Source organism: Phalacrocorax aristotelis, chromosome 7 (assembly GCF_949628215.1).
Source record: "Phalacrocorax aristotelis chromosome 7, bGulAri2.1, whole genome shotgun sequence".
Lineage (NCBI taxonomy): Eukaryota > Metazoa > Chordata > Aves > Suliformes > Phalacrocoracidae > Phalacrocorax > Phalacrocorax aristotelis.
In genome coordinates this window covers 11088835-11102917 of record NC_134282.1, presented here as the reverse complement: position 1 = coordinate 11102917, position 14083 = coordinate 11088835, and the positions used below count along the sequence as shown (strand labels likewise).

The 14083-nt window shown below is 38.0% G+C and overlaps 1 protein-coding gene across 1 annotated transcript in view; it reads right to left on the bottom strand.

The window, feature by feature from the left end:
• COL4A3 (collagen type IV alpha 3 chain) overlaps positions 1–14083 on the bottom strand; it is a 67449-nt gene that overhangs the window by 10523 nt on the left and 42843 nt on the right. Inside the window, exons 27-40 of the mRNA XM_075098775.1 lie at positions 12829–12921; positions 11621–11725; positions 10661–10758; positions 9095–9245; positions 8850–8963; positions 7946–8113; positions 6738–6827; positions 6038–6172; positions 5297–5395; positions 3859–3948; positions 3339–3478; positions 2181–2307; positions 1831–1911; positions 767–865 (exon numbers count right to left, since the gene is read on the bottom strand). Of these exons, the coding sequence (XP_074954876.1) occupies positions 767–865; positions 1831–1911; positions 2181–2307; positions 3339–3478; positions 3859–3948; positions 5297–5395; positions 6038–6172; positions 6738–6827; positions 7946–8113; positions 8850–8963; positions 9095–9245; positions 10661–10758; positions 11621–11725; positions 12829–12921 (1590 nt within the window). The remainder of the gene's footprint in view (positions 1–766; positions 866–1830; positions 1912–2180; positions 2308–3338; positions 3479–3858; positions 3949–5296; positions 5396–6037; positions 6173–6737; positions 6828–7945; positions 8114–8849; positions 8964–9094; positions 9246–10660; positions 10759–11620; positions 11726–12828; positions 12922–14083) is intronic.

The window sequence follows — 14083 nt, the reverse complement described above, 5'->3', positions numbered from 1 at the left end:
ACATCTGAGGTACATTCTATATTAATGAAGCTTTTTCTTTTTTTCAGAGGAAAAAAACAGAAGAAAATGTGCATTTAAGTTTCTTACTAAGAAAAATAAAGGAAGAAATGTAAATACCTAAAAAAGAAAATATGTTAATAGTGATTACTTCAAACTTAATATGTAAAAACTTAGTAAATACTATGAATGCCTTCTCAGTATCCTGTTTATATTAATATGCAATGAAATGTTTTCACTGGAAGTATGAAAACACTTTCTGTCAGAATTCAGTGGAAGACTAAATCTATCTGTGGACCTTGATCACATCTTGAGTGACATTTAAAAGAAAGATTTACAATCCAAGGGTCAGGTCATGAAAACCTTCACTATTCATGTAAGTAAACACTGATTCTTTTTATCTTATTTCCACATAAGAGAGGAGACTCCCTTAAAAGTATTTTGGTTCTTTTCATCTCTTTGAGATTAAACACATAAAAACAGTTAACAGCTATACTTTGACTCTTGCAGACATTAACATTTTTAGGGGAAGTAGTGACAAATCACATGTATAATAGAGCAGTGACATATGCATTTGGGTTGTTAACAGCATTTACAATTGTTACATAGAAAAACCTGTGAATTATGTAGAAGTGAAAAACCTTCTACTTAGAAACTTATCTTTGGCTCCACAGAAGGTCCTTATTAATCCTTCCCAAATAATCCTGTCAGTTTAACTAGGGAAAAAAACCAATTCTAAAATAGAATGAAAATATTTCATTGGTGTTACCTGGTTCTCCCTTTACTCCTGGGGGACCAGGCATACCATCCTGACCTTGGTTACCTCTTTCACCAACAAGTCCATTTTTTCCAGGGTCTCCAACAACACCTGCAAATTATAATGGACCACAATATCATCTTCACTTCTATTATTTTTCATTTAAAAGGCAAAAGATATGAGTCCCCTTTATTAAAATATAATTAGTTAAGCTACTTCAAAGATAGATGTAATTGTGTTGGTATATAAACATTTGTAAAGAGCAGCATGTAATTTTTATCAAGCTCACTGGACCTCAGTGGATTTAACACCCCCACTATTTTCACCGGCAATAACTTCCTGTCTTTCAAAGACATTTTAGGACCCTGCCTTTGATTTAACCCATGCTAGCGGGAATCCTTACAGGCAGCGTGGTTTCTCTCCCTGGCTTTATTGCAAATTCAGGGTTTCTCTAAACAGGGAGTAGATTCTGATCTTCGCTAACTCTGCTGGTAAGTCAGTGCAAATTCACTAAAGTCTACAAAACCACATCATCATAATTTTGATGAGGATCTCTGAATGCAAGAGCATTCAATGAACTTTTTGAAGACAGTGACTGGCACTCACTTTAATAGTCTGCACTGCATGCTTCTCTTTTGCTGCGTATTTACACATACCCCCTTATGTGTATTTTAAATGGTTTGTCTTTTCTGTTGCTTTAACAGACAACTGCAACTCTGCTCCCTCTCTTCCTCATCTATTATTCTCTTTTAGGAGGCAGAACAAGCCTTTCTTACAATCGTGTAGATATCACACCTTGAGACCTCTGGATTTAAAAAAAAAAAAAAAAAAAAGGCAAAAAGCTTTACAATAGCGAAGCAAAGTTAAAACCTCTTGCCCCAGTTGAACTGAAATCAGGCTGTTAAAGACCTCAGCTGGAACTAGAAAAAGGTAAACAAACCCTGGAACTAACATAAAAAGAGACTGCAACTGCATCGGTTAAATTCCAAAAAGTTCAGAACATCATCAACTGCCTCATTACAAAGAAAATAACAAACCAGGGGGCAGTGATTCAGGAGAGATGCTATATACCATACCAGGAAGGCCTGTCATGCCTTGCTGTCCAGGGCAGCCCTGCCCCCCTTTAACACCAATATCTCCAGGAGGTCCAAGCTTCCCTGTAAGAAGAGTGTGGGAAAGGAGAAAAGGCATTATCATTAGATCCAGACTCAGTCTGAGAATTTCGCTATAATTTCTGCTTTGAACAGCTGCAAAAGATATCCAGCTGATGTAAGCTAGCTTGGCTGCACTGACTAGAAAGGAGCAATTCAGGTTTGCAGCAGTTGAGTATGAATGTGTCACCCCACAGGTACCTTGTGTAGTTTATTGGGAAATTATCTTCTAGAAGCATGCCGACATCTTACTACCCCTCCAAAACAAAACATACCTGGGATTCCTGCACCTCCAGTTTCCCCTCTGATCCCATGTGGTCCTGGTACTCCTTTATGTCCTGGATGACCTCGGGATCCTTTTTCTCCTTTGCTGCCCAAAACTCCTGGGGAGCCTGGATCTCCCTGAGAAACAGCAGGTAAAGAATTACATTACACTAAATACATTACATTCCATATTTGAATAGAGAAATCGTATGTAATTTTAAAGATTAAGTAGGTGAAATGGTTCATTATGATTTTCAGACAAAACATCAAGGTAAACTAGTCTTCTCATAATAGCACTGATCCTTTACACATAGCTAACAAAAAAAAAGATCTTTCTTTAATCTGTACAAAACAACTTCAGTCTTTAGATGTTTTCACCGGCACACAGGCTTTGCTTCAATTTTATTCTAACAGCTCCTCTTTTGATCAAACATACATTCCTTACATAATATGTAGCTACATAAAATACTGAGACACATATATTTCCTTGAATTCCTACTGACTTTCACAACAGTGATCTCATTGTGGCTACCCAGCTAACACAGAAAATAAACAGATAATTTTGACAGATTACAGGAGTTACAGTACAGTTTACAGCCTCAACCATATATTTCCGATAATCTCTCATGTAAAAACACTCCCAGTTGCTCAACAACCAGAATATGTTGAATAAAATTGTACACAACTGACCTAACTTAGATGCTGGGTTTTTTCTTAGTAATATATTATATTCAGTAATAAGAAAAAAAACAATTCATCTTGTGTAACGATATTACTAGACTGTCAAAAAAACCAGCAGTACAATTTCAGATTACAAAACTTGCTAAGATTAGGTTTTTCTGTACTTTTTAACATAAAAGTATTCCTACTGGTGACTTTTTAAGTGCAAGTCCTTGTTCGTAATGGATTAGCAACTTTTATAGAAACAAAGTTATTTCCAAGATGTTCCATCTTTACAAATAAGAAATTCTTGCACTAAGAGAAAAATGAAATATAATGAAGTAAAAAAAATTTCTCCTGAGTAATGACACAATAGGATTTTCATGTTTCTTGTCACTAACAAGTCACCTCCTTCTGCAAACTCTGCAGCTCTTGCTTACATGTTCTGTTTCTACAGTCAAAGGCTCTGCTTATTGCCTAACATGACAATGTTTCCATTGCCTTTATACCTTTGGACCAGGTTCTCCTGGAGGCCCAGCAGATGGGTACCCAGGGTCTCCTTTGTCACCTGGAGAGCCACCATAGCCCAGTGGACCAGGGTCACCTGATGGTCCTGGAAAGCCTGGAGATCCCTTCTGCCCCTTCGGACCTGGAAAAATACAGATACTGATACAATTCTTAACAGGATAATAACTGTATACCACACTTCATGTTTCGTAAACTCCTGCTTGTACATTCAGATATTCATTCTTCATTAATTTACAGCCAGTGATTTTATTTCTAAAACACATTAAAAAGAGGTTCTTATGTATAACAATATGTACATTAAAGAAGTTATATTTCATTTAGAGAGAGGGAGAACTGCATTCTGCCAGTCAAGCAAATGCTGGGGTGGCGAGGAGTTTATAGGTACTGCAAAGAATAAATTAGTCTAAGTATTGGGTAGTGTGCTTACAGCAACTGCCCAGATCTGTGCAAATGCTTCTATACAGCTCTATGAATTTGTAATATGGCTTGATAGAAAGTGACCTGGAATTCCCATGTCCCCTTTGTTTCCTGGTACACCTGGGAATCCTTGTCCTCCGGGAATCCCTGGAAGACCCATAAATCCTTTGACACCTGCAAGATGAAGAAATAAGTGTCATCTTCACATGTTTGCTTTAGGCACTGGCTGGCTGACAGAGCTGTCATTTATACAGAATCCTCTACTGCCCACCTTGTCATGGTATCTTATTGTTTTATAAATCAACATGCAGCCAAAGTATAATTCTTCCTCTTGCCCCAGACACAGATAAATTATCATTATTGTCAGAAAGTCAAGCAAATAACAAGCATCTTATGTATCAACATTAAAATTAAGGTTTCTGACCACAGCACTTAGGGACAGCAAAGGAAATATACTTTTGCAAATTTTCAAGATCATGAATATATGTTTACACACCAGACTCTCCTTTCGTTGTCCCCGAGTCAGCCTGGTTTCCGTGCATGTCACAATCATGTTATTACTTACTCATTATACACTTCTCATAACTAGTATACTCAAGAGCTTTTTTTTATATGGCTTAGGCACTTCTTCCCCTATTCACTTATCTTCAGCTTAATTTAGCTAAATTAGCATTTAGTTTAATGACTACAAGATCTAGCTGCATTTAGAATGTCCCGATGTCTTAATTCCAAGGTAGTAGCAATGCTTGAACATTTATGCAGGTGAGGTCTTATTTTCTTCCATAAAAAGTTAGGGAATAGTGGATCATTTGCAATTTTTCCTGCAATGGCAAAACTGCAATGACTACACAAAGTATCTTAATGACAGAATATAGCAGTGATGCTATAATGACATACAGCACAGATAATTGCCATCATGAGAGCAGCCATTTTGATTACAAGTTTAAAATTATTTCTAATTGTCACCATTTTTCTGTATCTAATTATAGTGTCATACTGTTTTCTAGAAAGAAGTTCTCGGCTTTTCAGTGAAGATCTCGTAACTTTCAAAATATAAGCCAAGCATGTAGGCTTTTAAAAGGGAATTAGAATAATTCTGGAATAAAAAAAAGCTTCTGAAATATTTTGTGAACAACTGTAATGCTCGTATTTTAGATTTTTTTTCATAATATTGGGAATTCAAACTTCTCTTTCATTTTTGTAAATACCGATTTTTATTCATTGGCCTCATCAGCTTTTACATTTCAAAGTTATAATTATTCAGGATTTAATATTATTTTCTATTTATCACCCCAAACAATGGTCTATATTTGGAAGGAAACAAAGAATCACTTGGTGGTAGTTGTTCTGATTTTCAAATAGCAGCTTTTGAAACTGCTGTTTCAGAATTCTCAGAAAAGCTTCAGAATTAACACACAGGATGCAGTGCTGCTGCTGGAGCAGAGCTTATGTGCTAGCATTGAGGCAGTAATATCTCTACCCTCCCCATAATACAGTAATTTTCAGTATACATATTCCACACCTGGTAGACCAGGTAGTCCTTCATACCCGTCAAGACCTGGGGGACCTTGCACACCAGCATCTCCTTTTTCTCCTCTTAGTCCCATTCTTCCTTGAACTCCTAAAACAAAGTTTCATTTAAAAATATTACAAAACAACATCTTACATTCTAAGTTGCATGTAAAGTTTAAAGTTTTGTAACTCTTAAAACTAATGAAGCAGAAGTGGAGCATAGGATTTTCACTCTGTGAAAACACACAAGCAAGACACAAGCTCACAGTTAAGGCCTTCTATACTTCTCATATGGAGACAGAAGGAAGTTTCTGAACACTTCCATAGGAAACTGTCTACACAAAAAGCCAGATAGCATTAGTTAAGCATGTACAACTCATATACAGAGAGTCTCTATTAATATTGCAAACAAAGGAATTCTTCTGACAGTCATGTATTTCTGAACACACTCAATTTCTTTACAATCCAGCATCTAGTTGGTAAGCACACTCATTGCTGTGCTCACAGCCTAGTAAATGCATACAAACATGAATGTATAGCATACACACACATAAGCCTCCTAGTACTACTGAAATATTAATACTGGTTTAACATCACAATAAGAGTTTTTTTAAGGAATACGGACTTGTCAAAATGGAAATAAATATTCAGTGTAATATCCAACTATCCCATAAATAAAAAGACAGTTACAGCATTCAGCAATAATTATTTCAAAGCCATGTGACATAATGACAGAACAATGAACATGTACCTTTTAAGCCTTGTTCTCCTTTAGTCCCAATACCAACCAAAATCTCGGATGGTCCAGGAAAACCTTTATCTCCTGGTTCCCCTTTTGCTCCAAGAAACCCTTTTCTTCCCTTTGGTCCTGGGAAGCCAGAAGAACCTGCAAGAAAATATCATGAAATTTACTGAAGAAACCTGACTAGACAATAGCGTAAAGGAAGCAGTGAAACTCCTGCCTTCAAGGGCAGCTGCATATGTAAATATAAAGTCCAAATCAACAACCTAAACTAGCTTAATTACTACAGTCATCAATAAAACATCTATGAGCACAATTATGGCAAGAGATGGTAATTATTTCCTATGGTCAATATATGTATAATTTTATATGTGTTGCATAGATATAATAATGATGATATTTGGAACACGAATGGGATAGAAAAAAAATATAGAGAAAAAAGCTCTCTGCTCTTTATTTAGCAAATCACCAGCCACTCTCACAAATACCAGTGAAACAAAAGGTAGCAATTCAAAACTGCTAAAACACCCCAATGTTGTCATTCAGTCTGTAGACTGTACATACACAGAAGTCAAAGATTTATCAAGACTCAAAGAAATTCCAGTATGACACGTGTACTCAGGAGTGATAACATACATCAAGATTGATCACAAGCATGGAAGTTCCTATATTCTAAGTAATAATGAAGACAGATACTATGGCCACTTGCCTCTGACACCTGGGTTGCCTGGTCTTCCAATGATGCCAGGGGCTCCAGGAGTTCCTAACCGGCCCATTATACCTGGCTCTCCCCTTAGGCCTGTGGAATTGAAGCAATAGGAACATATTTGTTAGTATTTGACCAGTGAAACAGAACATTACTTCAAAAAACTGCACATGTGGCTGTCATTTAAGTGTTTGCTTCTTTTTTTCTCCATTTCTGCAACATAATGTGGAAGTCAGTTTTCTAGTCTTTAACCACATGAACAGCACTTACACAGTAACCCCCAGACTACCTAGATTAGTAGCTGCAACAGTTTCTATCAATGAATGAAATAACTGGCAGTGAGGAGAATGTGTCTGATATATGGACAGAGAGATGGGAGACCTGCCATGGGATGTTCTGGCTCAGGAGATGAAGGCCAGATGGGACACGAGAACTCCCTTCAAATGACATCAGAAACCAAGGTTTGCATTACTGAGTCAAGTGCTACATGTTTATCATTAGTTTTACAGGTCGTATATATAAAAATGTGTGTATCATCTCCTTCCCACAGAATAATGCAGGACTGGATAGTAATGAAAAAATCCTTGTCAGAGATAAGAAGCATTACATACCCTATTTCTTTTAGTCTACATATCAAATTTGAACACATTTTTGAAAACAAATAACCAAACAAAACCGAAAAAAAACAAAACAAAAACACCAAACCAAAACCCTACAGGGATTACCTACCTTACTTAAAGTTAGCTCTGCCTGACATGACAGAATTTGATCTGACTCCACTCTGTCACACTCTAGATCTGAACTTGCTTTTTAAGAAAATGAAGATCGCACTAACAAGCTATCTGTTTGAAAAGGGATGGTCAGTAAGAACTACTAAACACTTTACACTTCCATTATGCTGGGGAGTTGCTTTGAATGTTGACTAGTCCTATTGCAGGATATTACTGTACCAAAAAAAAAAAGAAGTAAGGCAGCCTTCTGTTCTCAGAAGACTGTTACCAAAAATTCAGTACTATGTCATGACACTTCAAGGTATGCTTGACATTTAGGGAATGATGATTCATTTGTTTTCCATATAGATCTCAATGATATATGAAAGCTATTGATGGAAAAGTATTTCAGCATCTTCAATTTGGAGAAGCATGACCGACACCGTTTTGCAGAGACTGACTTAATTTCTGTGTCAAAACAAGTTTTTTGGAAATCCTTACCTGGCACACCAGAGATTCCTGGCCTTCCAGACTGTCCCTTGGGACCAGGTAATCCTGTATTTCCCTGAAGACCTACTAATCCAGGTTCCCCACGCTCTCCATAGATTCCCGGGACGCTCAAACCAGGAGGACCTAGGTTTCCTTTTGAACCTTGCAAACCTCTTCCTCCTAAGAAAAATGCATTACAGTGTAGTATGGTACATCTGTCTGGAAAATAAACTTTCATCTCTATCTTTACATCACGAGCATGAAACTATTTTTGAACTCTGGCTGTTTGGGGGCTAAACGTTAGATCTATAAGACAATGTATATGTTCAGAAAAACATTAAAAGACTTGTGGTGGTGTTTTATTTTTTTCTCAGAAAAAAAGAGAAAGAACCAAACATGAAAACCCCACCAATGCTGCATTCATTCTCAAAAACAAAAAAAATTCCTTTCGAGATTGCATACAGGAGAAGGACTGTGGTGCTGGGTACCCAAATGTGTTTCTCTTGGAACAGAAATCACATGCAGTGTATGCTGGTACTTTTGAGTCCCTAAACTGGTTTTCTACCTACCTGAGCTCTTCGTCTGTTTTGTTTATCAATCACATTGCACCAAGGAATCTAAGTTCAGCCCCATACAGGAGATGTGACTGAAATATCCTTTTTACTGCGGAATTCGGGCCAGTTTGTGATTACTTTTTGTACTGTACAATGGAATCTGAATCTTAATCCATCTTAATCAGTGCCTGTGTTTCCTCCCATCTCCAGAAAGTGTATCTTGTAAATGGGGTCACATTTTGTCACATGCCATCCTATAACCAATACCTAAAAACAACTTCAGCTTCCCCAGGCCATTGGAAGGCAGAAACAAAACCCAGAACCACCCAGCCAAATGGCACATTTGATTCAGAAAGTCCTACCTGGTGGGCCTGTAGCTCCCTGGCCACCTGGCAAACCTGGCAGGCCAATAAGACATTCGGCAGGTTTCCCTGGAAAACCTGGATCTCCAGGAACTCCAGGTGAGCCACGATCTCCTAAAAGAGAGGAGACTGGATTAACAATGGAATAAGTAGAATTTTCAGGCTTTGTGTGAGCATTGTTTGACTTGGCTTCCCTTTCCTTAAAATAACTTGCTGCACTCCTTTAGCTTGTTTGACAACAGTACCTCTTAGGCCATCATCACCATCACGTCCAGCACGCCCTGGTAGGCCTAGAAGTCCTGGAAATCCAGTATCACCTTTTGAGCCAGGAATGCCATGACCTCCTGGTGAACCCAGTCTACCTGGCTCTCCAGGAATAACCATGCCTGGGTCACCCTGCAACACAGAGAAATGTAAACAATCCACCAAGTACTATGCTTTGCAAATCTACTGAAATATTTTCTCCACTGTGTGATCAATTGAATTCTTAGGTTAATTTTCTCCATTCCCTGGGAATCTTTCACATTATAATTTTTAATAGCTCTGATTCAGCAGACTGCTGGATGTTTCTTATTGACCAGCTGCAGGTTCCATACCAGAGGAGTAGTTTGTCTAGACAGCTTTTGAACTCTGTCTCCTAACTCTAAGAAATTGCTACGAAGTAATGCAAGACGCTTCCCTCCATTTGGCCTTTACTGCACTGTGATGCTTGCTGTAGCTGTGAAAAGCTTTGGACCTGTACCTGAAAATTTAGTTGAAGTCTGTGCAAATACATTTTTTCTTTTATTTTATATGACAGTCACATTTTTATAAAAAAATTTATTTAAATAATTAAGGTCAGCACCCAGATGTTTCTCAGAATACCCAAAGTCAGTTACTGGGGTTTTTTTAATCATTCTTCTAAACATTGCTTTCCATGAAGACTATTTTATCACAAATGTCCCAAGTTTATGCCTGAAAGGAAAGTTTGAATTGTTTTTTTTTTGGCTGACTGAATTGCTGCTTGTTTTGAATACTAGCTTTGAGTACCAGCATATCAATATGTTCATAAAACAGTTCAGCAGAGCTGAGCTTATACCAGTCACTGATGATATATTTGGGCTACAAAGGCCACTCCACATCCAGCTGTTCTGTGGCATCAAATGCAGATTAAATAATAACTAAAAAAAGAAAAATAAATCCACAAACCCATACCCCACAATTTGTCATGTCAAAAAAACCCACAAAAGAATGACATATAAGCACACACAAAAAAGAAATGCCACCTTTTCAAAACATTTAGGTGTTACTATTCTATTCAAATTTGAATCCTGACTACAGAGTAGTCAAGAATCCTACATTTACATAAGCCATCAGTAGAGTAGCTTCTGCTAATCAGCAAGAGTGGTTGCTTTTACCTCCAACCTACTTTTACACTTCAATCCAACAGAGCAGTTGCTTAAATTAAATACATCCTTACTTGTCACTGACCTCCATCAAATATGTGCTTAATTGCAACTGCTGAATAGTCATCTTTTCAAAAGCTGTGGCCTTAATTTCTTGCTGTAAGCAATGAAATATCCTCCTCATGCTCTGGAAACTGAAGTATCAAAACATCCCAAATACTTGGGGTTCTGAAATCCTGTATCTGAATTTAATATTTTGGCTTGAGCCCCTGTATATATCTAAACAATTTCATTTCTTAATTTGTGCATCACTGGTCAGGAGATACAGGAACTCCTATTTTCCTTACAGTTCTTAATTTATTTGCTCAGTGTCACATTTAATGAATGGGACCTATGGAAAAGTCTGTGCTGTATTTCTAACCAAACCTTTTCTCCTGGTTGTCCTAGGTTTCCAGCTCGGCCTGGATCTCCAATCTTCCCTTCACAACCTGGTGACCCTCTGCCTCCTGCAAGTCCTTTATCTCCTGCATAAAGAATTAAATGGCAGTACAGATGCTATGGTTACGACCTTATCTTACAAACGGCTATTTGTACGGATGCAATTGAGAGCCTCTGACACTAAAGTATCTTACATGAGCTAAACACAACATCTTGATTTCAGAATTTACGTGACACACTGCATCTTGTTCCTTACATATTCACTCAACATTGACTGTAACACTGCTTGGTTCCTGGCTTCAAATCAGTTGTTTTAACATATCTATTTTATTTTTTTTTTAAGTGAAGCTATTCTGATGTCAGTTCCCTACTGTTTTCTTTAACAAGCAGCTTGGCAGGAGTTTTAGTATCAGAGCTTTCTTCTCCTCCTCCCTGCACCTTTGACAGGATTATGAGAATAGTTCTTAATATTTTTAGTGGCTGAAGAGGGGTATGACTTTGCATGAGAAATGGCCAAATACACAGAATTCAAAATGCTTTTTATTACCTGCACGTCAGAGCAGGAATTGCATTGTACATAACCAAAACTGTTTAAAAATAAAGTACTGGCACTTATACAGTTCGGTCTCTGTAACACATATCCAGGTAAAGAGAATCCATCTGAAGTAAGCATGGCACTCAGATGAGCTACACCTGTTTAGGCAGTATTCCAGGAAGTATCAATGTCTTTTAAAATATTTTCCTACTGCCAGCTTTGATACTTAATTCTCTGGAATACATAAAAAACTTTCAAACCTGCAATTTGTAATCCTGAAGGCAGTAAATTACAAGAGCATTAAAAACACTTGCCTGTCTGATTTTTTTTAACTTGTTGATTGTTTTTAATGCAGACTAAAAAAAAAAGACCTTTTTTTTTTTTGAAGATGAAGATCAAAATTAGTATTTTACCTTTTGGACCTGTTGTTCCAGGAAATCCAAGCCCTGGAAAGCCTGTGTCACCTGTTGGCCCTGGATGTCCTGAATCACCTGGCTGACCTCTTGCTCCAACCTTACCTGTACAAAGAAAAGTAGTAAACTGTGATGTATCTTATGATAGAACATCAACTTGTAAGATTAGATGTTTTATAGTTTATCTTTATTAATTAGGACACCACTGTAGATTGTTAGAACTTAGACACTATTTCTCTTCCACAGCAGGTTTTCGCAGTTAAAATGTTAATTGTGTTCACAGTATCAAAGCAGACATGAGTCTGTGACTTAAGTTTTTATGCAACCTGTCCAAATTCCAGAATTCTAGGAACAACTATATGCAGATACAAACCTTGCACTTGTTGAGAGCATACAAACACATATTACAGGGGTGAGACTTGGAACAGAAGCAACTACAAGAACAGAAGCTACCATAAAGCTGCCGAGAAATTTTCCTATGCTATTCAGGGCATTTTTAAGGACTATTGCAAAATCAAAGCAAAGATGCCTTACAATTAGCCTCAATGTCACTTACTGTCCTTCAGTGCATTCAAAAATTCTGAAAAATTTAAAACACCAGGAACCAAAAAAATCCCACCTAGAACCCAAGCCCAAAGCCCACCCAAAAAAGGAAACTCAGGTTCTTACTATCTTAGAACAATGGTTACTAACAGTCACTTTGAAAAGCAACAAGGAACTTAGTAATACAATTACTTTTTTGACTGTGCCCCTGCAAAGCATGAGAAGGACTAAGGGCTTCAGGAAGTTTAAGAATGCTTTAACCTAATTTTGCTCCTTCTGGTTTGAAGGTTGCAGCACTCCCAGCATAATTTAGGATAGGCTTTTGTCAGAATTATGCCAGAGGTGCCCTTCTGGATATACAAGGTGTGGCACATGCATCAGATGTTTCTGGTTCTTGGAGGAACCAAGTCATAGCACAGGACTGCTTGGAATCTCTGCCATACTGCACACCATGGACATGGCCCTGTGTGCCCTTCCTATTCACATCCACTTCCCCTAGTCTTCTTGAAAAGGATGTTACAGATAATTCCATAGTTTCTGTACCACAGAAATGCCTTTTATAGTTATTTCAAAGTATCCCAACAGTTTTATCTGGCCAGAGCTGGGAGAGAAATTCCAATCAGATCAGCTCTGATTTTTACTGTATTTAGTGCAGATGTACTCACCAGGCACTCCTGGGGGTCCAGGTAAACCATCTGGTCCTTGAGGTCCTGGCAATGCAGGTAATGGAGTTATCCTACTGGTCTCTCCTTTCAGACCTTCAGCAAATACATAATCAAAGATTACAAAGGCTTATAGGTTGGCAATATGTAATCTTAAGCATTTAAAAATATTAGTGATCAATCTAACTCTTTTAAAAATGCAGTCTTCTACAGTTCCAATATTTCTGAAACTCTAGCAAACTTTGAAAAGCCTTCAGATCCTGGCTTCATAAAGCAAAAGAATTTTATTGACACCAAACCCACTTGCAGCCTTCCTCTCAGCCCTTCCACAGTCTACTGGAGACCCAGAAAAGGAAATACAAAGTCAGCAGGAAAATGATGCAATTGAGAAATGCTTAATCTGCGACTCCATTTCATAAAGATTTAATGAGTATTCTCTTTCAGAAACGTTGTCTATATCTGCCATCCAACTTTGAGTTCTTCCAGATAGTGCTTGCCTATAAATACATACACTGGTATGTTTTCAGCACTCAAAAATGGTTAAGTCCTTCATATTTGGCTGAGGGGAGACCTTATTGCTCTGTACAACTATCTGGAAAGAGGTTGTAGTGAGGTGGGGGTCAGTCTCTTTTCCCAAGTAACTAGCGACAGGATGAGAGGAAATGGCTACAAGTTGTATCAGTGGAGGTTTAGATTGGATATTAGGAAAAAATTCTGTACTGAAAGAGTGGTCAGACTCTGGAACGGGCTGCCCAGAGAGGTGGTGGAGTCACCATCCCTGAAGGCGTTTAGAAAACATGTGGACGTGGCACTCTGGGACATGGTTTAGGAGGCTTGGGGGTGTTGGGCTGACAGTTGGACTCGATGACCTTAGAGGCCTTTTCCAACCTTAATGATTCTATGACTCTATGATTTTTCCCTAATGACTTAGCTCACGCTGACGATGATGATGACTGGATACGTATTTAAAGACTTTTTTCATGGTGAGGACAGTCAAGCACTGGAACAGGTTGCCCAGAGATGATATGCTATCTTGGTCCTTGGAGGTTTTCAAGGTCCAACCGGATAAAGCCTTGAGTAATTTGGTATGATCTTATAGCTGACCCTGCTTTGAGTGGGAGTTTGGACTAAAGACCTTACAGGGTTGCTTCCAACCTCAATTATCTTATGACCCTTAGGCTATTGCTATTATCTGCAGTGAGACCAAAGTTGGAACAATGCTGTGTAAATCTCGTCCCAAGAAAAACTTACTGTTTCA